Here is a 23,302-nt window from a genome sequence, read left to right on the forward strand (position 1 = left end):
TAATACTTTACAGTTACAACATTGTTCGTCATGTGGACTTTGCGTAGAGCATTACCAGACGGTCAGTGAATTTACATCCATGGTTATTTTTTCTCTGTAGCAGTCCAAATTTTATTTTAAAAGAACACATTCTAGATTTTTAAAAAAATCTAACATACTTTGGGTCTCTGATTATTATGATAAGCCATATTTGTAAGGATGAGGGATTACAGATATAAAGAGGAATTTGAGATATTACTCCATCTAAAATATTAAAAGTTGTCCAAATGGACAGCATTATAAATATGAAGGATGTAACAGAATTGTTTTTGAGAGTTTCCATTGGTTCATGAAATAGAAAATGATAGAAAATTTATGTGAGTCACAAACGTTAGACTGTTTTCATTTATTATGTGGAATGCGTTGGCTGGGCTAACATTTATTGCTGGATAACCTGGTTACTCACAGCAAGAGCCCTAATCTCTTGCTTGCTCTTGTAGGTACCGTAGTTGTATGGCAGATGCAGTTCAATTTGAGGGTAGTCTTCAATGCCAGTCTTCAGGATGTTGATTATGGAGGATTCAGCAATTAAATGGCTGACCCTTAGAAGACAAAGGGTGGTAGTGGATGGAAAATATTCAACATGGTGCTCAGTTACGAGTGGTGTACCACAAGGATCTGTTCTGGGTCCTCTTCTATTTGTGATTTTTGTAAATGATTTGGATGAAGGAGTGGTAGGGTGGACTAGTAAGTTCGCGGACGATACGAAAGTGAGTCGAGTTGTGGATAGTGCTGAGGGCTGTTAGAGGTTACAAAGGGGCATTGATAGGATGCAGAGCTGGGCTGAGAAATGGCAGATAGAGTTTAACCCTGAAAAGTGTGAGGTGATTCATTTTGGAAGGACAAACTTGAAAGCAGAATACAGGGTTAATGGCAAGATTCTTGGCAGTGTGGAGGAGCAGAGGGATCTTGGAGTTCATGTCCACAGTTCCCTGAAAGTTGCCACCCAGGTGGATAGAGTTGTTAAGAAGGTGTATGGTGTGTTAGCTTTCATTAATAGAGAGATTGAGTTCAAGAGCCATGAAGTTATGCTCCAGCTATACAAAAGCCCGGTTCGGCCACATCTGGAGTATTGTGTTCAGATCTGGTCGCCACATTACAAGAAAGATATGGAAGCATTGGAAAAGGTGCAGAGGAGATTTACCAGATGTTTCCTGGAATGGAGGGAAGGTCTTACGAGGAAAGGTTGAGAGAGCTAGGGCTTTTCTCTTTAGAACGACGAAGGATGAGCAGTGAATTGATAGAGGTGTACAAAATGATCAGAGGATAGATAGAGTGGACAGCCAGAGACTTTTTCCGAGTGTGGAGGTAGCTATTACGAGGGGGCATAGTTTTAAAGTGAGTGGAGGTAGATATAGGGGAGATGTCAGAGGTAGGTTCTTTACTCAGAGAGTGGTAGGGGCGTGGAATGCATTGCCAGAGAGAGTAGTGGAGTCGGCCTCATTAGGGGCATTTAAGCGGCTATTAGATAGGCATATGGATGATAGTATAAGGTAGGGATGGAAGTTAGATAGATCTTAGGATTAGGGTAAAATTTTGGCACAACATTGTGGGCCGAAGGGCCTGTACTGTGCTATGTTCTATGTTCTCTAGTGCCATTGAATATTAAAGCTCACAGTTGCCCAAGGGTGGAATTGAACCTGGGTCCCCAGTGCTAGGAGGCAGAAGTGCTAATCACTGAGCCACCATGCCGCTCTGAAAATGGAAGATAGAGTAGATAAAGAACAGTGTCATTGTAACAGTGTGCTGAGATCTCAGCAGACCTAAAGATAAATAATTTAAGTACTGTAATTGTGTATAGAGCTTTTCCTGATAACTGAGGCACTGGGTGATATTTGACTTTTGCAAATTCATTTGTGAGATGTGGACATCGCTGACTGGCCAACATTTATAGCCAGTCCCTAGTTGCCCTTGAGAAGACGATGTTAAGCTGCTTTCTTGAACCACTGCAGACCACCTGCTGAGTGTTGATCCACAATGCCATTAGGGAAGGAAATCCAGGATTTTGACTGGGTGATAATGAAGGAACAGCAATATATTTCCAAGTAAGACTGGTGAGTGCAGGTGGTGGTGTTCTCACGTGTCTGCTCCCCTTGTTCTTCTAGATGGAAGTGGTCGTGGTGTTGGAAGGTGCTGTCTGACGTTCTTCAGTGAATTTCTGCAGTGCATCTTGTACATAGTACACATTGCTGCTACTGAGCATCAATGGTGGAGGGAGTGGACACTTGTGAATGTAGTGCCAATCAAGCGGGCTGCTTTGTTGTGGATGGTGTCAAGCTTCTTGCATGTTATTGGGGCTGCACTCATCCAGGCAAGTGGGGAGTATTCTATCACAATGCTGACTTGTCCATTGGACAGGTGGACATAGTGGACAGGCTATGGGGAGTCAGGAAGTGAGTTACTTGCAGTATTCCTAGCCTCTGATCTGCTCTCAGATTCAGAGAGCCGTAGAGTAGTACAGCATGGAAATAGGCCCTACAGCCCAAACTGGTCCATGCTGACCATGGTGCTGACTCGACTAGTTCCAATTACCTACATTTGGTCCATATCCCTCTAAAACCTTCCCATCTATGTACCTATCCAAATGTTTTTTTAAATGTTGCTATTATACCTGTCTCAACCACTTTCTCTGGCAGCCCATTTCAAATACACACCACTGCCTGCGTGAAGAAGTTGCCCCTCAGGTCTTTCTTAAATCTTTCCCCTCTCACCTTTAACCAATGCCCTCGAGTCTTCAATTCCCCATCCATGGGAAAAAGACTATATGCATTCATCCTATCTATGCCCCACATGATTTTATACACCTCAATAAGATCACCCCTCATTCTTCCACTTTCCAAGGAATGAAGCCCTATCCTGGCCAACCTCTCCCTATAACTCAGGCCTACTAGTCCTGGCAACATCCTCGTAAGTCTTCTTTGCACACTTTCCAGTTTAACTATGTCTTCCCTATAACAGGGTGACCAAAACTGTATACAATACTCCAAGTGCAGCCTCACCAATGACTCGTACAACTGTAACATAACGTCCCAATTCCTATGCTCAGTGCCTCAACTGATGAAGGCCAGCATGCTAAATGCCTTCTTCACCACCCTGTCCACCTGTGACACTGCTTTCAACGAACTATCTACTTGTACTCCTAGGTCTCTCTGTTGCACAACACTCCTCAGGACCTTACCATTTACTGTGTAAGTCCTACCTTGATTTGACTTATCAAAATGCAACACCTCACACTTCTCTGTATTGAATTGCATTTGCCAATACTCAGCCCACTTCCCCAGCTAATCAAGATCCCTCTGTAATTTTTGATAACCTTCCTCGTTATCAACGATATAACCTAATTTTGTATCATCCGCAAACTTACTAATCATGCCTTGTACATTCACATCCAGATCATTTATGTAAATAACAAATAACAAAGGTCCCAGCACTGACCCTGTGGCATACCACTCGTCACAGGCCTCCAGTGCAAGAAACAACCTTCAACCATCACCCTCTGCTTCCTACCATCAAGCCAATTTTGAATCCAATTAGCTAGCTCTCTCTGGATCCCATTCAACCTAACCTTCATGACTAGCCTGCTGTGCAGGACCTTGTCAAAGGCCTTACTAATATTGCAGCCCAGTAGTACTCAAGAAGCTAGACATCATCCACGACAAAGCAGCCCACTTGATTGGCACTACATTCACAAAAGCCACTGTGTTTATGTAGCGAGTCCAGTTGAGTTTCTGGTCAGGGGTGACCCCCAGAATGTTGGTAGTGGGGGAATTCAGTGATTGTAACACCATTGAATGTCAAGGAACGGTGATTAGATTGTTTGTTATTAGTGATGGTAATAGTCTGGCATTTGTGTGGATTGAATGTTACATGCCACTTGTTAGCCCAAGCCTGGATTTTGTCCAGATCTTGTTGCATTTGAACATGGACTGCTTCAGTGTCTGAGCAGCTGCGAATGGTGCTGAACCTTGTGCAATCCTTATGATGGAGAGAAGGTCATTGATAAAAATGTTTGGGCCTGGGACACTGGCTAGGTGGATTGGCCATGCTAAATTGCCCATAGTGTCCAGGATGCAGGGATAGGGTAGGGGGTGGGGCTGGGTGAGACGCTCTTTGGAGGGTCAGAGGGCTGAATGGCCTGCTTCCACACTGTAGGGATTCTATGGTTATTCTATGAACATGAACTTATTCCCCCTTATCTATTCTGCTAGATGTATCCTTAAAAAGCTCCAGCAGCTTTTCCAAATGTAGTTTCTATTTCACATTGACTCTGCCCAACCCTACCATTGTTTTTTCAGTGTCTGTTGTAGATTTTAGCATTTTGCCTAATTTTGTTGGATAGCAGGTCTATAATTCCTCAGCTTCTCTTCCCCTCCTTTCTTAAAATGTGGGCTTCCATTTTATTCCTCAGAAGCCTTTCCAGAATCTGTAGAATTCTGGAAGATAGCAATCTCCTTCAACATTACGTAGATCAATGGGTCCAAGGAGGTGTATCAATTTGCAGTTGATTAAGTTCTCTAGAACTACATTTTTACTACTTGTAATTTCTTTCAGCTCCTCATTCTCACTAAGCCGTTCATTCTCAACTGCTTATGGCAACTATTTTTGTACCTTCCTCTGTAAGCACAAATTCAAAGTATTTGATTAACATTGCCGTCATTTACTCAATTCCCGTAATAAATTCTCCTGTAATGGACCCACATTTCTCTTTGTTTTCTTTTTACATACTGATTGAAGTTTGTTTTAATGTTCCTAGCTAGCTTACTTTCACATTGTATTTTTCCCTTTCTTTATCAGTTTTTCTTGGGTCCTCCTTTGCTGAATTATGCTATTGTTTATCACAGACCATTTACTTTCTGCAATGAAACACTTGAATATGTTCTCATGGTTCGGTGGAATGGCACTCTGCTGAGTTTATAACTGTGAATCTAATTGAAAAACCCAGAAAACTGTTGGGAAAATAAAAGGGGACGTGCTGGCGTGGAATGTTCTAGATATTATTGAAATATTTAATAGCAGTTCTCTTGGTCTCTCAGCTTGTAAACTTGATTCCTTTTGTTCGAGTTATAGATTAACAAATAGCTCTCAAATAATATGAAAGCACCTGCTGCTGCATTTCCCAAATGCTTTTCACTTTCTTCTCCCTGTAGGATCCTGAAATTTCTTGTAGCAAAGAGAAAGTTTAAAGAGACTTTGCGACCATATGACGTAAAAGATGTGATCGAGCAATATTCTGCTGGTCATCTGGACATGCTTGGCCGAATCAAGAGCCTCCAGTCCAGGTATGTCTGCTCTCACCTGATTCAAGGGTCTGCTGCCATAGAACAGATCAAACAATGGCCCTTCCCTAATGGCTGGTCACTGAAAGTGATTATTAATATATTATAGCACAGAAGGAGGTCATTCAGCCAATTTGGCTCCCTGCCAGAGCAACATAATTAGGCTCACAAACCCACGATTTGCCTGTAGCCCTGCAAATACTTTTCTCCTTGGGAATTTATCCAATTTTTCTTGAAAGCCATGACTGATTTACCTCCACCAAACTCAGACAGTGCATTCCAGACCCTAGCCATTTGATGTATGAGCAGGTTTTCCTTATATCTTGATTGCTTCTTTTGCCAATTACCTTTAGCTGATTCTCAATCCATCTACCCATGGGAATGGTACCTCCCTTTTTACTCTGTCAAGACCCCTCCTGATTTTGAACACCTCAATCTACTCCACTCTCAAACGTCTCTTCTCACAGGAGAACAGTCCCAACTTATCCAGTTATTGGCATAACTCAAGTTCCTCATCCCTGAGACCATTATCATGAAGTTTTTCTGTATCCCTTCCAAAGCAAAAACTCCTGTTCGCACTGACTCACCAGCAGTGCTGGAAAGCCACTTTTTGAAAAAAGACGTTCTCATGAACCTCAATTGTAAGGTTTTACTGAGGTCTAGTAAACCAGGCCTTTCCACATTAAAACTGAAAAAGAGGTTAAACTTAGGGCATGTATCTGTATATTACTAGGAGAGAGATCTTTGTATTGTTTCAAATTTAAATTTTTTTAAATCCTGTTATCTTCACCATTAACTGCCTCTTTCAAAAGCTTAAGCAAGATAAAGTGAAAAATATTCCTTGCCCCGCACAATCATGTTGACCTCCTACATAAAGTACTCAGCGAGAAAGTTGCTTGAAATTTCTGACCATCAAATCAATAGTTGGATAAAAGTGCACACAGCATTCACTAATTTCCAATAAGCTCCCTGCTATAAGCAAGGCCCAACAGAATTGCAGTTCTGCAACAAGCCTTGGGTTTTTTAAAATTTCTTGAGCATAATAAACAGGAAGAAATACAGACATGGTTTTGATTTTTGCTGACTTTGATGTTTTACTTCATCGTAGAGTTGACCAAATCATTGGGAAAGGCCAAATGCCCACCGACAAGAAATTGCGTGAAAAAGGAGAGAAAGTCCCACCAGAACTGGAACCCTTTGATGAGTTGAGCATGATGGGACGGGTGATAAAAGTGGAAAAACAGGTAATTTACCCATGGATGGAACATAGTGCTGCACTGAACACCACAATAGTCCATTTGATACCAACTGAATCTGCGGAGAGGAGAGTCATCACTGTCTTGCAGATCAGAGGATTTCCCCCGGCCTCTCAAACGTAAGGCAGAAGTCTGGCCAGTAACATCTTATTATAAGTGTTGCATCTTCTCCAAACCCTATCCACAGTTTTCTTCAAACGCTTTGAACAACATTAATCAAAATTAGGTGGAATACCTCTGAGAAATCAATTCAACCTTTACCTGCTATGATCAAGCAAGCATTGGGACAGAGTGGGTTTTTACAGGAAACGTCCAAAGCTTCAGGAAGTAGCAAGCAAACTTTTATCCTTCATTTTCCACTAAACCTCATGCAGCACATCTGATTATTACCAACATGCTGCTGATAATTTGTCTAAATTTCACCCCTTTCAATTAGATGTCCTCTTTAGTAAGGAGGTGATATTAGATGTTTTACTGGGCATAACGTTGTATAAATCACCAGTGCCTGATGAGAGGTATCCCAGGATGCTATGGGAGGAAATGGAGGAGTTTGCTGGGGCCTGGTGGAATATTTAATACTTTGTGGCAACAGATGAAGTATCAGATGTCTGGAGGAGAGCTAATGTGGCTTCTTTGTTCATGAAGGGCAGCAAGGATGAGCCAAGTGATTACAGACAGCTAGTCTGACATTAGTTGTAGGGAACTTATTGGAAAAACCTCTGAGGGACAGGATCAATCAATACGTGGAAAGGCAGGGATTGATCAGGGATAGTCAGTGCAGATTTGTTGGATGGAGATCCTGAGTGACTAAGTTAATCGAGTTTTTGAAAAGGTGATGAAATATATTGATGAGGGTATTGCAGCTGATGTAGTTTATATGGACTTCAATAAGGCTGTTGACAAGGTCCCACATGGAAAGCTGATCCAAAAGGCCCATGGGACCCAAGGAAAGTGAGCAACTTGATCCAACATTGGCTTGCAAATAGGAGGCAAAAGGTGATGGTGAAGGGTTGTTTTTGTTATTGGGAGCTTTGACCACCGATGTACCATAAGGATCAGTGCTAAGACCCTTACTGTTTGTTATGTAAATTAATATCTTGGATTTGCATGTAGAAGGTACAATTAATAAGTTTGAAGATGGTTCATAGTTCCTTGAAAGTGGAGTCGCAGGTAGACAGGATAGTGAAGAAAACATTCGGTATGCTTGCCTTCATTGGTCAGTGCCTTGAGTACAGGAGTTGGGAGGTCATTTTGCAGCTGTATAGGACATTGGTTAGGCCACTTTTGAAATACTGCATTCATTTCTGGTCTCTCTGCTGTAGGAAAGATGTTGTGAAACTTGAAAGGGTTCATAAAAGATTTACAAGGATGTTGCCAGGTTTGGAGGGTTTGACCTATAGGGAGAGATTTAATAGGCTGGGGCTATTTTCCCTGAAGCGCCAGAGGCTGAGGGGTGACCTTACAGAAGTTTATAAAATTTTGGGGCATGGATAGGTCTTTTCCCCGGGGTGGGAGAGTCCAGAACTAGAGGGCATAGGTTTAAGATGAGAGGGAAAAGATTTAAAAGGGACCTAAGGGACAACTTTTTCACGTAGCGGGTGGTGCGTGTGTGGAATGAGCTGCTAGAGGAAGTGGTCGAGGCTGGTACAATTACAACATTTAAAAGGCATGTGGATGGGTATATGAAAGGAAGGGTTTAGAGGGATACAGGCAAATGCTAGCAAATGGGACTAGATTCATTTAGGATATCTGGTCAGCATGGAAGAGTTGGACCGAAGAGTCTGTTTCCATACTGTACATCTCTATGACTCTTCTTGTTAACTGATGTTGCAGTGTTTACAGAATCTCTCGCCTTTATGTTAAACATTTCACCTCTGTGTTCTTTCATATATAGAATCAAGGGAATGGGCGAAAACACCAATAACCTGCTCACCAATGCTGAGTTTGGGTTCCACTAGGGCCATTCAGTTCTTGACATAGTTACAGCTTTGGTTCAAACATGGACAAAAGAGCTGAATTCCAAGGGGATAGGTGAGAATTACTCTCCTTGATATCAAGACCACATTTGACCAAGTGCAGCACTAAGGACCCCTAGCTAAACTGCAGTTAGTAGAAATCAGAGGGAAAACTGTCACTGGGTGGAGTCGTATACAGCACAAAAGTATGTGGTTGTGTTTCTTACTGATCAGTCATCTCATCTCCAGGATCTCTGCAGAAGTTCCTCAGGGTAGTGTTCTTGGCCCAACCATCTTCAGCTGCTTCATCAATGACTTTCCCGCTATCAAAGCATCAGAATGGGAATGTTTGCCAATGATTACACAATGTTCAGTACTTTTCAAGTACTGAAGCAGCCCATGTTCCACTGCAATAAGATCTAGTCCACATCCAGGCCTGGGCTGACAAGTGGCAAGTAATATTTATGTCTCACAAGTGCCAGATAATGACCATCTCCAACAAGTGACAATCTAACCACTGCCCCTTGACATTGACTGATGCTACCATCACTAAATCCTCCACTATCAACATCCCTGGGGTTGCCATTGACCAGAAACTGAACTGAAATAGCCATATAAATACAGTCGCTACAAGAGCAGATCAGGTGCTCAGAATCCTGCAACAAGTAACTCACCTCCTGACTCCCTGAAGCCTGTCCACAATCTACTAGGCACAAGTCAGGAGTGTGGTGGAATACTCCCCACTTGCCTGGATGAGTACAGCTGCAATAACACTCAAGAAGCTTGATGCCATCCAGGTCAAAGCAGCCTGCTTGATTGGCACCACATCCATAAACATCCACTCCCTTCACGACCAGATTTCAGTAGCAACAGTGTATATTATCCAGAAGATGCACTGCAGAAATTCACCAAAGATCCTTAGACAACACTTTCCAAACCCACGACCACTACCATCTAGAAGGGCAGCAGATACATGAAAACACCAACACCTGCAAGTTTCCCTTCAAGCCATTCACCATCCAGATTTGGAAATTTACTGCCGTTCCTTCATTGTTGCTGGGTCAGAATGCTAGAATTCCTTCTCTGACGGCATTGAGGGTCCACCTACACCATGTGAACTGCAGTGGTTCAAGAACGCAGCTCACCACCGCCTTCTCAAGGGCAAATAGAGACAGATAATAAATGCTGGCCTAGCCATCATCACTCATATCCCATGAGTAAATGAAAAAGGAGGCTTGGTAATGAAATGATAATGACACTGGATTAGGCCGTTCAGCCGGTTCAGCTGGTTCCATTTTTCGATATGGTCATAGCTGATCCTGTATATGAATGCCTTTTCCTGCTTGGATGCCTTTAGTATCTTAAAATATATTAATACTCTTCTTGAATATACTCAGCCTCCACATCTTTCTGTGGTGGAGAATTTCACAAGATGACCACCCTCTGATTGAATAAATGTTTCCTCATCTCAGTCCTAAATAGTCTATCCTGTATCCTGAGACTGTTCTCTGGTTCTACACTTCCAACCAGGGAAAGAATCCTACCTGCATTTAGTCTGCCTAGCCCTTATAGGATTTTATCTGATTCAATCAAATTCCTTCTCATCCTTCTAAATTACTGAGTTAGACCTAGTGAAACCAACCTCTCATCAGACAATCCTGCCATCTCCGGTTTTGGCCGAGTAACCTTCACTGTACTCTCTCTACAGCAAGTATATCATTTCTTAGATAGGGAGTCCAAAACTATGCATGATATCCCAGTATAGACCCACCCAGTCTTCATTGTAATTGCAGTGAGAAATTCATACACCTGAACTCAAATCCTCTTACAATGAAGGTCAATATACCATTTGCCTCCCTGACTGCTTGCTGCTACTGCCTGTTTACTTTCATTGCCTGGTGTACAAGGACCCCCAGATTGCATTATACACCCAATCTTTCTAATATATCACCATTTATATGATACTCTGTCTTTCCCACTCACTGTTTCTAGTCTGTCAACCAATTCTCCATCTATGCCAATATATTTTCCCCAGTGCTTTATGTTTTAATTTTGTCCCCTAGCTTCTTATATGTGACCTAATCAAAACCTTCTTGTAATCCAGATTACCATTTCCACTAGTTCTCCCTTCAAAAAACTCCAGAAGATTGGTTAAGCATGATCTGCCTTTCATAAACCCATACTGACTTTGTCTAATCCCATTAATGCTGTCCAAATGTTGTTATCATGTCTTCTATAATAGACTCTAGCATTTTTCCCACTGCTGATGTTCGGCTGACTGGTCTGTACTTCTCTGTATTTTCTCTCCTTTTTTTAGATATTGGAGTTACGTTTACTACCCTCCAATCTCTGGGAACAGCTCCTGAGGTCAATAGAATTTTGGAAGATTATGTCCCCTAGTTTGAGATTTCCACACTTAGTGGAAACATCTTCTTAAAGTTTACCCTACCAAGCCACCTCAGAATTTTGTGTGTTTCAATAAAATCACCCCTCAGTTTTTTTTAAGCTGTAATGAATAAAAGCCTAAACTGTTTAGCCATTCTCAATAAGTCAACCCCTTCATCCCATGGATCATCTTAGTGAATCTCTTTTAAATGTTCCTCCAATGAGAGTGTATCTTTATTTAAATGTAGAGACTAAACCTGTACACAGCACTCAGCCTCACAAGCAGCCTGAACAGTTGTAATAAGGCTTCCCTATTTTTAAACTCCAAGCTCCTAGCAATAAAAACCAAAATTCCATTTGTCTTCTTAATTGCCTGCTGCACCTGCATGCTAACATTTTGCATTTCATGCACAAGAACACCCACATCCCTCTTTATTGTACTTTATTAGAGTCACTGTCCATTCAAATAATAGTGTGACTTTTGATTCTTCCTACCAAAGTGCATGACTTCACACTTTTCTATGTTAAACTCCATCTGCCCACTGATTCAACCTATCTGAATACTCTTGCAGATTCCTTACGTCTCCATCACAATATGCCTTCCGTCCTATTTTTGTATCATCAACAATTTTGGATATATTACACTCTGCCCATGTCATTAATAGTAAATAATTGAGGCCCTACGATTGATCCTTGTGCCACTCCAGTAGTTATTTCTTTCCACCCTAAAAAAGACCCATAAATCCTGACTGTTTTTTGTGTGTTAATTCCCAATTCATATGAATATATACCCAGAATGCCATGAACTGCTGTCTTGTATAGTTACATTTTATTCAATAGCACGTTATGGAATGCCTGCTGGAAGTCCAGAAACACTTCGTCTACCAGTTCCTATTTCTTAACTCTGCTTGTTATTTCCTTGATAACTCTAGCAAATTTGTCAAATGTGATTTTTCTTTCACAAAATTATGTTTTTTGACTGTTTGACTGCTTTAAGCTTTTCTAAGTGATCTGCTATTTCTTCCTTAATAATGACCTTTAGCAATTTCCCAATGATAGATGTTAAACAAACTGACCTATAGTTTCCTGCTTTCTGTCTCTCTCTTTTCATGAACATTAATGTCACATTAGCAGTTTTCCAGTTTGCTGGAACCATCCCAGAATCCATTGAGTTCTGGAATACTTTGACCAATGATTCCACTTTTTTTTATTCATTCACGGAGCAAGAGCATCACTGGCTAGGCTAGTATTTATTGTCGATGCCTAATTGCCCAAAGGGCAGTTAAGAGTCAATGATTGCTATGGGACTGGAGTCAGATTTGGCCAGATTAGGTAAGGACTGCAGTTTCCTTCCCTAAGGGGCATTAGTGAACCAGATGGGTTTTCCCTGACATCTCATTAGATTCTTAATTCCCAGATTGTATTGAATTCAAATTCTACCATCTGCCATAGCAGGATTTGAGTACAGATTTGTGTACCTCAGAACATTACCTGGGTGTCTTGATTAACAGTCCAGCGATAATACCACCAAGTTATCACCTCCCCTTAAAAACCTTTAAAGCCCTTGGGTGCAGGTCATCAGGTCCTGATGACTTAACTGTCTTTAATCCCATTAGTTTGTCCCCAGTTATAAAGACCATTACAAGATCTTTCCTCCCATTAGCACCTTGTTACCTTTGGGGCGTTTATAGTGTCCTTCTCCATGAAAAACAATCCAAAATATTGGTTTAAATTGTCTGTTATTCCTCTGTTCCCTATTATTAATTTCTCAGTTGCATCCTCCAAGGGTCCCACACTCACTTGATCTAATCTCTTCTTATATAGCCATAGAAATTCTTGCTTTTGGTTTGATATTTCTTTCTCTGTTCCCCATTATTAATTTCCCAGTTGCATCCTCCAAGGATTCCCCACTCACTTGAGTTCATTCTATCTTTTTATATGCCTGTAGAAGTTCTTGCTGTTTGTTTTGTATTTCTTGCCAATTTACCTTCATAATCAATTTTCTTTCTCATCTATGCCCCAATGAGAAAAGTCCCAGCCTATCCTTATAACTCAAGCTCTCCAGTCCTGGCAACTTCTTGGTATTTGAGATGCTCTCCTTCAAACTGAATTTGAAATTCTACCATGTTATGATGCTACCCCCACAAGATTCTTAATTGCCTCCTATTAAATCCAGCACATTACACATTACTAAATGTAAAATAGCCTGTTCCTGGACAGGTTCTATAATGTACTACTCTTAGAAACGATCCCTGATGCACTCTACAAATTCTCTTTCGTTGCTACTCTTGCCTACCTGACTTGTCCAGTCAATACGCAAATTAAAATCACCCATGACAATTGCCTTCTTACACGTCTCTTGTTATTTCCCGGCTTATACTTTATCCTACAGTGAGGCAACTCTTCTGGATCTGTAAATGACTTCCACTTGTGGCTTCTTTCCCTTGTTTCCTTATTTTGCCCAAACCAAATCCACATCATGATCCGTTACATCTATGTCATTGCACTGATACTTTCCTTTATTAACAAAGCTATCCTACCTTCTTTTCCTTTTTGCTTAGTCTTCCAGAACATTGAATACCTTAAAATATTAAGTTCCTAGTCTTTGTCACCCTGCAACCATGTCTCTGTAGTAGCTATGAAGACGTGGTAATTTATTTTAATTAGTGCTTTCAACTCCTCTGTCTTGTTACAAATGCTGCGTGTATTCAGATTAAAAGCCTTAAGCTTTAACCACTGCCATCATTACTGTCTCTGCTTCTAATTTCTGCTGCACTCTTCTGTCTATATTTTCTACCATTTCCTGTCACACTTTGATTATTGCTTGCCTGTTCACTACCCTGCACTTCTGCGCCTCCACAGAACATTTAAATATAGTCAACACATTCAGCAAGCAATAAACAAGGCTGATGGAATGTTGGCCTTTATACCTAGAGGACTAGAAGACAAGGAACTAGAAGTTATGCTGCAGGTGCAAATCCACAACTGAAGTTACTGTGAACAGTTCTGGGGTCCGCAACCTAGGAAGGGTAAATTGGCCATGGATGGAGTGCAATATAGACTTAAAAAATTATGCCTGATCTGAGTATTCAGAAAAAGCCCTGCAAGAATTTTCCCACAGTATAAAGAGTATATATACCACAGTGATTGTCACAGATGAACTTGCATTTCTCCCATTTATACAGGTGAGTTATTAAAACATTCTTGTAACCTGAAAACACAATGCCCTGATTCCAGGTTAAACAAGAGTGGCCTAACCATGTGAGCTCCTCCATGTATTTGAATACTTCAGGGGAATGCCATTGGTGCATGGAGACTTATTCACAGACAATTGCTTTATTGTCATGGTAACGTCAGCTTGAATTTGAACAAGGGCAAACACATCCAGAATATACTGCTATGGGAGTGATTCAGTGACATCTTTGCACACTGTAGATTTTTGCTTTAGGAGATTGTTAAAATTCTCTGCTGAAGAAAGACAATGCTACATCTGGACCTGATCAATGTCCGCTGGGAGGATGGATGTCATTGACAGATTGCAGACTTTCATAGAGGTCATGCTTATTGGCAACCTTTTAATGCCATCAGCTTCTCCTGCTGTACATTGTTCATCACACTTCCTTTGGTCTGCAGCTTTTGTTCTGATTGATGGTTATCAGGTTACCTGTTGGTTTGTCTATATCTTGGTCATGTTTGCCTCAGTTTGATGAATCCAATAATTTCAGAGGCTGTGCTATGAGTGACATACATTAACCTATTCCAAGAATCTTCGGTATCTCTGTTATCTTCTGGGAAATCACCAACCTGTGTGTGTGATTATTGTTCCTGTCCTGTTTCTTGGTGAGTTCTATTTGGATAGTTATGTCAAGCTTCCTGAGTTTCCTGTGCGTCATAGGACTTTAGATGTTACTTCCTACATTAACGTAGTCTGATATATGCTAATGTTTAGGTTGTGACAGGATTCTCCCTCATTTTACAGACTTGGTCGACAGCATGAGGTTTTCTCCGTTATGGCTTAACGCAGATTGATCGATACAACCTATGCAGCACATTAACTTACAGAAAAGCCTATAACAGAAAGAGGATCTCTATATAGTATTGATTTACTTGATCAAGGGCTGCAGCACATTAAACCATGAAAGCCTATGAAAATGCTGGACAAAAATGCTCAGGACCTTCTCATTTTATGGTAGTGTAATGGTCAGTGTGATATAGAATAATGCCTCATGAGATGTTTTTCCTGTCACCAATGCCATTAACGAGGCTCCAGGTCTGTTTGCCATTTACTTTTCATTCAAAGATCTCAACATAAGAGACAACGTTCAGCTCAGGGCAAACAGCAACTTCTTCAGTCTGGAAAGGCTGAAGGCTTGCATAAAGATCACAGAACAGCTATTAAGCGAACTCCAGTTTGTCACCAACCTTACTATCATAGTGCACACCCTGTAAGGACATCCAACTGTTTGTTGACTGCCCTGTCCAGTCCTCAGAATGCTTCAGCATTGCAATAAGTCTGAGAAAGACAGAGATTTTACACTAATTTATCCCTAACCACAAACTCCAATCACAATCATTGATACACCGCTCAACTCAATTCAGATGTTCCGCTACCTTGGGAGCATATTTTCCTTGTCTTGCAGAAATATGCTCAGCATTCAGTAGACTAACTGACAGGATTTGAGGAGAGCAAGGGCTTTGTCTCAAAACATAGACAAAAATTTACAGGACAATGATTTTCATGTAATTTCTCTTTGGCTGTGAGATATGGACAACCAACCAGTCTCACATAAAAATACTGGATTAATTTGCTTCACTATTTAAAATTTATCTGAAATGTAACTTGCAGGACAAAATTCCTAACATTAAAGTTGTTGCAAGGTGCTGCTGCTATCAAGACCATGCTATTCAGAATGCTAAAGATCTTTTTCTACAGTTAGCTGATGATGAAAACACTTACCATTGAATGCTCCTGAATTAGACATTCTGAAGGTAAATCTCAGAGTCTATAAGTCTATAACTCTGACATCAACACTCATCCAACAAAACATCAGGCGAATCTGTCATTAATATCATTTTCCCTGGAATTTAGCACACTAAATATGATTTGATCAAAGTTTTCAAGGTATTACATAAAGTTGATAAAAGAGCGGGAGGTACACTCTTTCTGCAGACTGCAAGTCTAAAACAATAGACCATCTCCTAAAAATTAGAAGTACAGTTAGGAAACACTTCTACAAAAAGGCTGTTGAAGTATAGAATTCTCTTCCAGAAACAGCAACTGATTTTAAAATCTTGAGTTTGATCGATATATTTTAACCCAAGGTATTAAAAAGTATGGAGTAAGGGTAGTATGAAGCTTAGTCACAGATCAGGCATGATCAAAGTGAATGGTGGAACAAGCTCTGATTACAGATTACTACATCACTACTGACTACATCTCCATTTTGACATTTGAACACTGTGAACATCAGTAGTTTTCTTTCACTGTATCCTTGTTTCACCCTATATTTACACTGTCTTTTCTCCGTATATTCTAGGTGCAATCTATTGAACAAAAGCTGGACATGTTGTTGATGATCTATAGCCAGAGTTTAAGCAAAGGTTCAGTGACAGCATTGACTCTGGCTGCAATGAACATTCCTCTAATTGACCAGGACCTGACCTCTGACTATCACAGCCCAGTGGACACTGCAGATATCTCTATGTCTACCCAGACGTTGAACATATCTGCCTCCACAAATCTAGAGTAAGGTGATTAAAAGGTCCAGGTGACCCAGGCTGATTTATAACCTGACTGAACGTGGTTATGTGGATTGGCACAAACAAACCTAAGAAGACATTTTAAAAGCCATCATTATTGTTTTGCATTTTAATTTAATGATGTATTTTTAAAACCAATGATCAACTTTCAAAGAACAAGTCTCAACATTTCAAAGAATATCTTCTGTGACCTCGAAGACAATTACTGGGCCAAAGTGGGAGTAAAGACATCTGATGTCTCCTATGATTCTGAAACAGCAAACACAATTCGTCAATATGGCCTGTGACAGGTTTCCATCTGGCTTTTTGCAATCTTTCAGCCCCAACTCAGTAGTGCACAAGGCAATCCATAGTAAAAGATGTAATATTGGCAAAAAGAAATTAATAAGATTTCAAGATAGTGAAGGAATTCCAATTTCCTATTCAGAACATTCCAATGAAATGGTTTCTCGTATTCAAGGTGTGTCTGACATCCCTGGTTTTTTGCTTAGCTTTCTGCACCAAAGGAATCATGTGAAAGGTCAAGCTGAACACAATTTAGCACTATATTCACAGAAGCTGGACTGAAGAAAGATTTCAATCAAATTCTCAGGACTCTAGCCAAGGTCAACATTCTGTTAAGGTGTGACCGTTTGTCTTTGGCCGTCAGTATTTTAGTGTCCTTCCTGGACAGCATTAGAGACATCTATGCCTGAAGCAAGAGAGAATGTTAAAGAAAGGACTGGAAAAATGCTGATTTGTCAAAGATCCTTGAGGGACAATTGAATCAAATCCTGTTTTTAATTTGGGGAGGGGTATGAGGTGTCTGGTGATGGACTTACTGAAGTTTGAGATATAATGATGTGAATTATAACTTTGTATATAGAAGTGCTGTGAAATGAAATGCTGGCAAACAGAAACTTTCAAAATCCAAGTGCAGCCTTTGCATAAGACATTAGAGCAGGACTCTCAGTGAGTTCCAGGTGCCTTCAGAGAGGAAGCAGAGTGTAAAATCCAAGAAATCCAACTCAATCTGATGTTTAGTTCACATTAAACGAAAGAATAAGACTGAGTTTTATAAGGACCCCAGTAACTATACTTAAAAAAGTAGTATACAATTAATAATTGCAGCTCCCTGTTTTTTTGTTAGCCCATATGATTCAGGTACCAGCTGTAATCTCATTCACAGGTGCAAATGGGCAGTGGCTAACCAGAAACCCAAATTAAATACTGAGCTAACAAGGTGCAGGGCTGGATGAACACAGCAGGCCAAGCAGCATCATAGGAGCAGAGAGGCTGACGTTTCGGGCCTAGACCCTTCATCAGAAAAGGGGGAGGGGAAGGGGGTTTTGAAATAAATAGGGAGAGAGTGGGAGGCGGATAGAAGAGGGATAGAGGAGAGGATAGGTGGAGAGGAAACAAACAGGTCGAAGTACTGGCTCCATCCCCGCCTCTTCGACCTGTTTGTTTCCTCTCCACCTATTTTTCATGGGCATTACACACAAACTTGCTTCACAGTGAGATCAATGCTTAGAGATCTCTTCTCATTTTAATGTATGTGATAGGAGAGCAAGAGGAAATAAGAACAAAAGAAGAATAGAGAGAAGGCTGACTTCTTGCTATCCTTGTAACTAATCAGCAACAAACCGATAACTTACTTACAAAATTGCCAAAGGTGGTAGTGCTGCTGTTAGGACGTCATTAGCTAATTATCATAGAGACCCTTTCACCTTCAAGTTTAAAGGGGAGTAAATTCCACTGAATCATCACTCTTTTAAGTGTTTTAAAGATCGCAGACAGGGCAATTATATCTGTGCCTCTCAGTTATGTCTTGTTTTTGTGTATTGTGCTTTTAAATTGCTGGTTAGAGACAGGCTGGGCAGTTAAAGAAGGACTTTATCGCCTCTGAAACATCTCAGGTTGCTTCACTCTTGCTTTCAGGCACAGTAACCGTCCTGCAGGCAAATCTGACAGGCAATTAGAAGATAGCAAAAAACCTCAAACAGCAATAAGATGTTAATGTATATTTTTGGTGGGGTTGACTGAGAAAAATATATTGGTTGAGACACTGGGAGAACTCCCTGCTTTTCAGATTATGCCTTGGGATCTTTAATGTCCATGTGAACATCAGGTAGTTATCTCCCTCAACATTGCACTGTGCTCTCACTCTGACAAATATGGGATATAAACCAACCTCCTTCTGACTGAAGGAAGAGTGCCATCAACTGAGCCATTTCACGCTGAAATTTTTCATTCTGTCAAACTACCCCCAGTGGCATCATCAGTGGATATGGTGGATTTACTGCCTACTCATGAGGTCAGTGGAACCAAACATCTGATTTTTGCAGAAGGGGAATTGTGGACAAAATCTCTGCTCCCAATGAGCTTCAAACAATATTAAACACAGCACAAGGAGTGACTAAGAAATTTGAATATTACAGGCAGCTCAGAAGGTTTATTTCCCCCTTTTAAGTAACTTGAGTAAATTGACAACAAGTCTAACAATCTAACGTTGTATCTAATTCATTGACATATACTCAGCAGTCAGAGGTAATCTTGAACCATATAGAGAGGTGTACAGTATGTTCTGGAAGTCTGATTTACAAAAGAACACAGAAACCATTTTCCTTTCCTTGCAAATATTATTTAACACCAGAAACCGATTATTTTCTTGGGAAAGTCAGAACTGTGGTGCTTCTCTTCAACTGTTAAACCATTGAGAGAACCTAGACACTGTCCACCCATATCACAAAAATCTATTTGTATCATATTTTGAATGCTTGGCTAGAATCCCAGCTGGGTTGGGCCTTGCAGACTTTGTTTTTATTTATTTTTCATGTAATGTGAGGTGCACTGAGCAACAGTGGCCTGTTGGGCATTTTAAGCAGTCCTAAAGGTCATTCTCACAAATGTGCTGCACTGGATTGGAGCCATCTCCACTAGCCAGGGCAATTGAAATATCTTGGACAGCGTGCTCTAACCTTTGTGCTCAACAATTGTTGCTCTCTCAGGACAGTACATTCATTATATCACCCCACACGATGATAACAGCCAGAAACACAAGACTTTGATCCTGTTGGTCATGTCATCTTGTTGGATCACACTGACGATAGTACAGCAACACTGAAGATAGTACACTACTGATGATAAATCACTGTTTTCACTATCACATTGATACATCAATCACATCGTTGGTGGCATAATATTAAAGTTGTTGGAACATTGTTGGTAGTGTCATATTGATGATAGCATTACAGATGCCAATGCAACAAATGGCAGTATAGTGACAGTTGTGTCAATGATGACGGTGTCACTAAATGGTGTTATGATGATGGTGTTACTGATGGCTGTATTACTGATGGTAGTGTTATGGATGGCAGCATCACGGATGACAATGTCACTGACGGTAGTGTCACTCACCAATTATATTGTTACTGATGATGATGTCACTGTTGGTTCTGTTACCGATTGTGTTGTCACTCTTGTTCTGGTCCTACAGCCATTGTATAAGTATCGTATCAGTCTGAGCTCAGTAGACGCATCAATCAATAACAATTCTGTTGTTGTTCTCATCTCTTGTAAAGTCACTTTCTCTTGGGTTCCAGTTTAATATCTGTGGATTGTTCAGACTTTTGATTTAACCTTTGTGTGTATTGCATGAAATATGAACCACGAACATTGTCAAAAGAGTAAGGTAGCATAGACGCTAAATAAAGAGCGATTGGACAAACAGCCACAAGATACCTCTAAACAACACTTGAGCAGTTGTTAATACAGCACTTCCCAAAGTGCCTAGCCCAATTAAATTGCTGCACAGGAGAGCTGACAAGGTGAGGAAAAGGGATCTATCATTTGTTTCAATCATTCATTACTGATATAACACACACAGCTGCTATGCTATAGGAGATGAGGTTTCTGAGACTTTTAGTCTTGCATTTCTGAGATATCACAGACTTTATTGTTCCAGAGCTTTCTGTGAAAGCAGGCAACCACATAATGGTGAGAGATCCATTCTTTTTTGGAAACCTTGTTTACCTTTTGTAAGGGTACCTTGTGAGATGACTGTACAATAATGCATTGTGAGTAATCAATAACCATCTCCAGACTCCATGTAGATTTTGTACAAAATTTCTAACAAATGATAAGAGCCATCATGTTTAATACATTTTACACAGAGAACTGTAGGTATCGTGTACTAATCTGACACATCCTGTGGTCTGGCTCATTATTTTCAGTGATAAAACCGACTTCTCATACGGTTCTCACACTAGCCTGTTTGGTCCATTGAGATAACAAGGTGTAGAGCTGGATGAACACAGCAGGCTGAGCAGCATCAGAGGAGCAGGAAAGCTGACGTTTCGGGCCTAGACCCTTCTAAGACCTAGCTTTCCTGCTCCTCTGATGCTGCTCGGCCTGCTATGTTCATCCAGCTCTACACCTTGTTATCTCAGATTCTCCAGTATCTGCAGTTCCTACTATCTCTGAAATGAGTTTGATCCATTTCTGTTATTGAGAATGGCTGCAGCTTTTATGCAGCACATACCTGCATAGTAGAGAATGCAGGTGCTAATTGGGTGAAGCCAATTTTAGGCTTGAAGAGCTTTTTGGATTTGGCATTGCAGGAGGCTATATGGCCATCCACAGCCATACCCACTCACAAAGATTTGTTCATTGCTCCATACAAGGGGGAGGCAATGGCCTATTGGTATTATCATTAGACTGTTAATTCAGAGACCCAGATAACGTTCTGGGGACCCAGGTTCGAATCCCACCATGGCAGATGGTGGAATTTGAATTCAATAAAAAATATCTGGAATTAAAAATCTAATGCTGACCCATGAATCCAGTGGCGATTGTCAGAAAGACCCATCTGGTTCACTAATGTCCTTTAGGGAAGGTAGCTGCCATTCTTACCTGGTCTGGCCTACATGTGAACCCAGACCCACAGCAATGTGGTTGACTCTGAACTGCCCTCTGGGCAATTAGGGATGGGCAATGAATGCTGCCTAGCTAGTGATGCCCTCATCCCATGAATGAATAAAGGAAAAAACACACTTCCCATGTCTCATCAAAAGGAGGTAAAAAGTAGAGGATCAAAAAACACAGCATTCTCACTGAACCACAAAACCTCAAGTTATGGTGATTAATCTAGGTCAGAAGATAACTAGTGCATAGGACTTTTCGAAGAGGATCAGTGAAACTTCAAATCAATTCAATGATTTTGTAGATGTGAAACAGAATGTGGGCAAATGATCAAAACAAATGAACAGGTAGGAAGTGCCTTCTAATTGGTGGAAATCCTATTTGTACTGATAGGGTGGTGTTGCGGTTCACACTCCTAGATTGGAATCCAGAGGTCAAGAAGTAAAACCACAGTGGCAGTTTGAAGAGTTCAGTTTCTAAAAAAAAATTGGAATTTTTTGCAGATATGTAGAGATATTGTTGAATGAGAAACAGTTCTTTGGAGCATAAAACACTCCTGATTGAGTGGATGGGTCAAATGTTTTGTGCTCTCAATACTATGTAATAGTGAGACCAGTGCTCCCTGAAAGAATTGAATTTAATCTCAATCTGTTGTCCTTTCACCATAGTTTAAAGTATAGACATTTTCAAATAATTTATTCACCAGCATTTGTGGACTGTTTTTAGTAGAATAATTCTATCTCATAATTATTATATACAAAGAGATGTTACCTTACCTTGTTTTTTGGTGTTACTCCTAAATTCTTGTTCCCCAGTGAAAGTTTTTTTTTCTATTCCTCTAACAAATTCCCTCTTTAGGTTTTGTGGTGCATTGAAAAGCACTCAGTTTCTGTATTCTCTGCTTGTAAATTGATTATCTGATCCTTCGTGATAATTTTAGTATATATCTTCAGTACCTTCTTTATGACTTTGTATTCTTTCAGAGTAAGATACCCAAAGCTGAGCACAATATGGTATATTTTCGACCTGCCACCAATGTATCAAATTGTCATTGTGAACCAGCTGCCTGTTAACGTAACACGGGCCAGTCTTATTTCAGGGTGGCAATTAAAATCTGTCCCAACATTCTAACCCCGGACTGGAGTGGGCAAAGTGGCAGTGACAGTATCAAAATGCAACAGGACAAGAAATGTACACAGGAGTTATGATTTTTAATCAAATATTTACACATGTCCATTCATTCCTTATTTTCAGCAGAGAATATTCAGGAGCATGAGTATTTACGGTGGATAAGCAAATTGTGGTAACCTATATCTGCTTTGTTGCAATGTCTAGCTCAACACAAACTGGCAAAGGGAACTGAGAATCCCCTTGAATGCTGCTCTTTTACTGGGTATAATTGAATCATCTTTGATTATCAATTTAAAATGGCAGATAAGTGAAGCTGTATTTTAATCTCTCCCTGGAGACAGCCTGGGGGGCAGGTAAAATGCATGCGAAAGACATTGTGAGGAGAGCTGAATATTATCCTACACCACGGTGTTACTGGCAGCAGAAAGCTCATTGTATGATTATCTGCCAACCAGAGGCCAGTCAATCCAGTAAAGTGATTAATTACCAACCACATTCTGCCCTCATTGGCATTTACTGGTATCAAGAGGGACTCCACCACTACACAGACAGACTGCCAGACAAACCCAGTGGGAAATCAAGGGAAGGAGACCTCCTT

The 23,302-nt window shown here is 40.6% G+C and overlaps 1 protein-coding gene across 1 annotated transcript in view; it reads left to right on the forward strand.

The window, feature by feature from the left end:
- The window catches only part of LOC109916430 (potassium voltage-gated channel subfamily KQT member 4-like), a 540,155-nt gene extending 523,208 nt beyond the window's left edge, over positions 1 to 16,947 (forward strand). The window contains exons 11-13 of the mRNA XM_048613162.1: positions 5,187 to 5,318; positions 6,424 to 6,559; positions 16,449 to 16,947. Coding sequence (XP_048469119.1) covers positions 5,187 to 5,318; positions 6,424 to 6,559; positions 16,449 to 16,661 — 481 coding nt within the window. The 3' untranslated portion in view covers positions 16,662 to 16,947. The remainder of the gene's footprint in view (positions 1 to 5,186; positions 5,319 to 6,423; positions 6,560 to 16,448) is intronic.
- Positions 16,948 to 23,302: the final 6,355 nt, after the last annotated feature.

The sequence above is a fragment of the Rhincodon typus genome, chromosome 27, assembly GCF_021869965.1.
Source record: "Rhincodon typus isolate 14 chromosome 27, sRhiTyp1.1, whole genome shotgun sequence".
In the NCBI taxonomy this organism is placed as follows: domain Eukaryota; kingdom Metazoa; phylum Chordata; class Chondrichthyes; order Orectolobiformes; family Rhincodontidae; genus Rhincodon; species Rhincodon typus.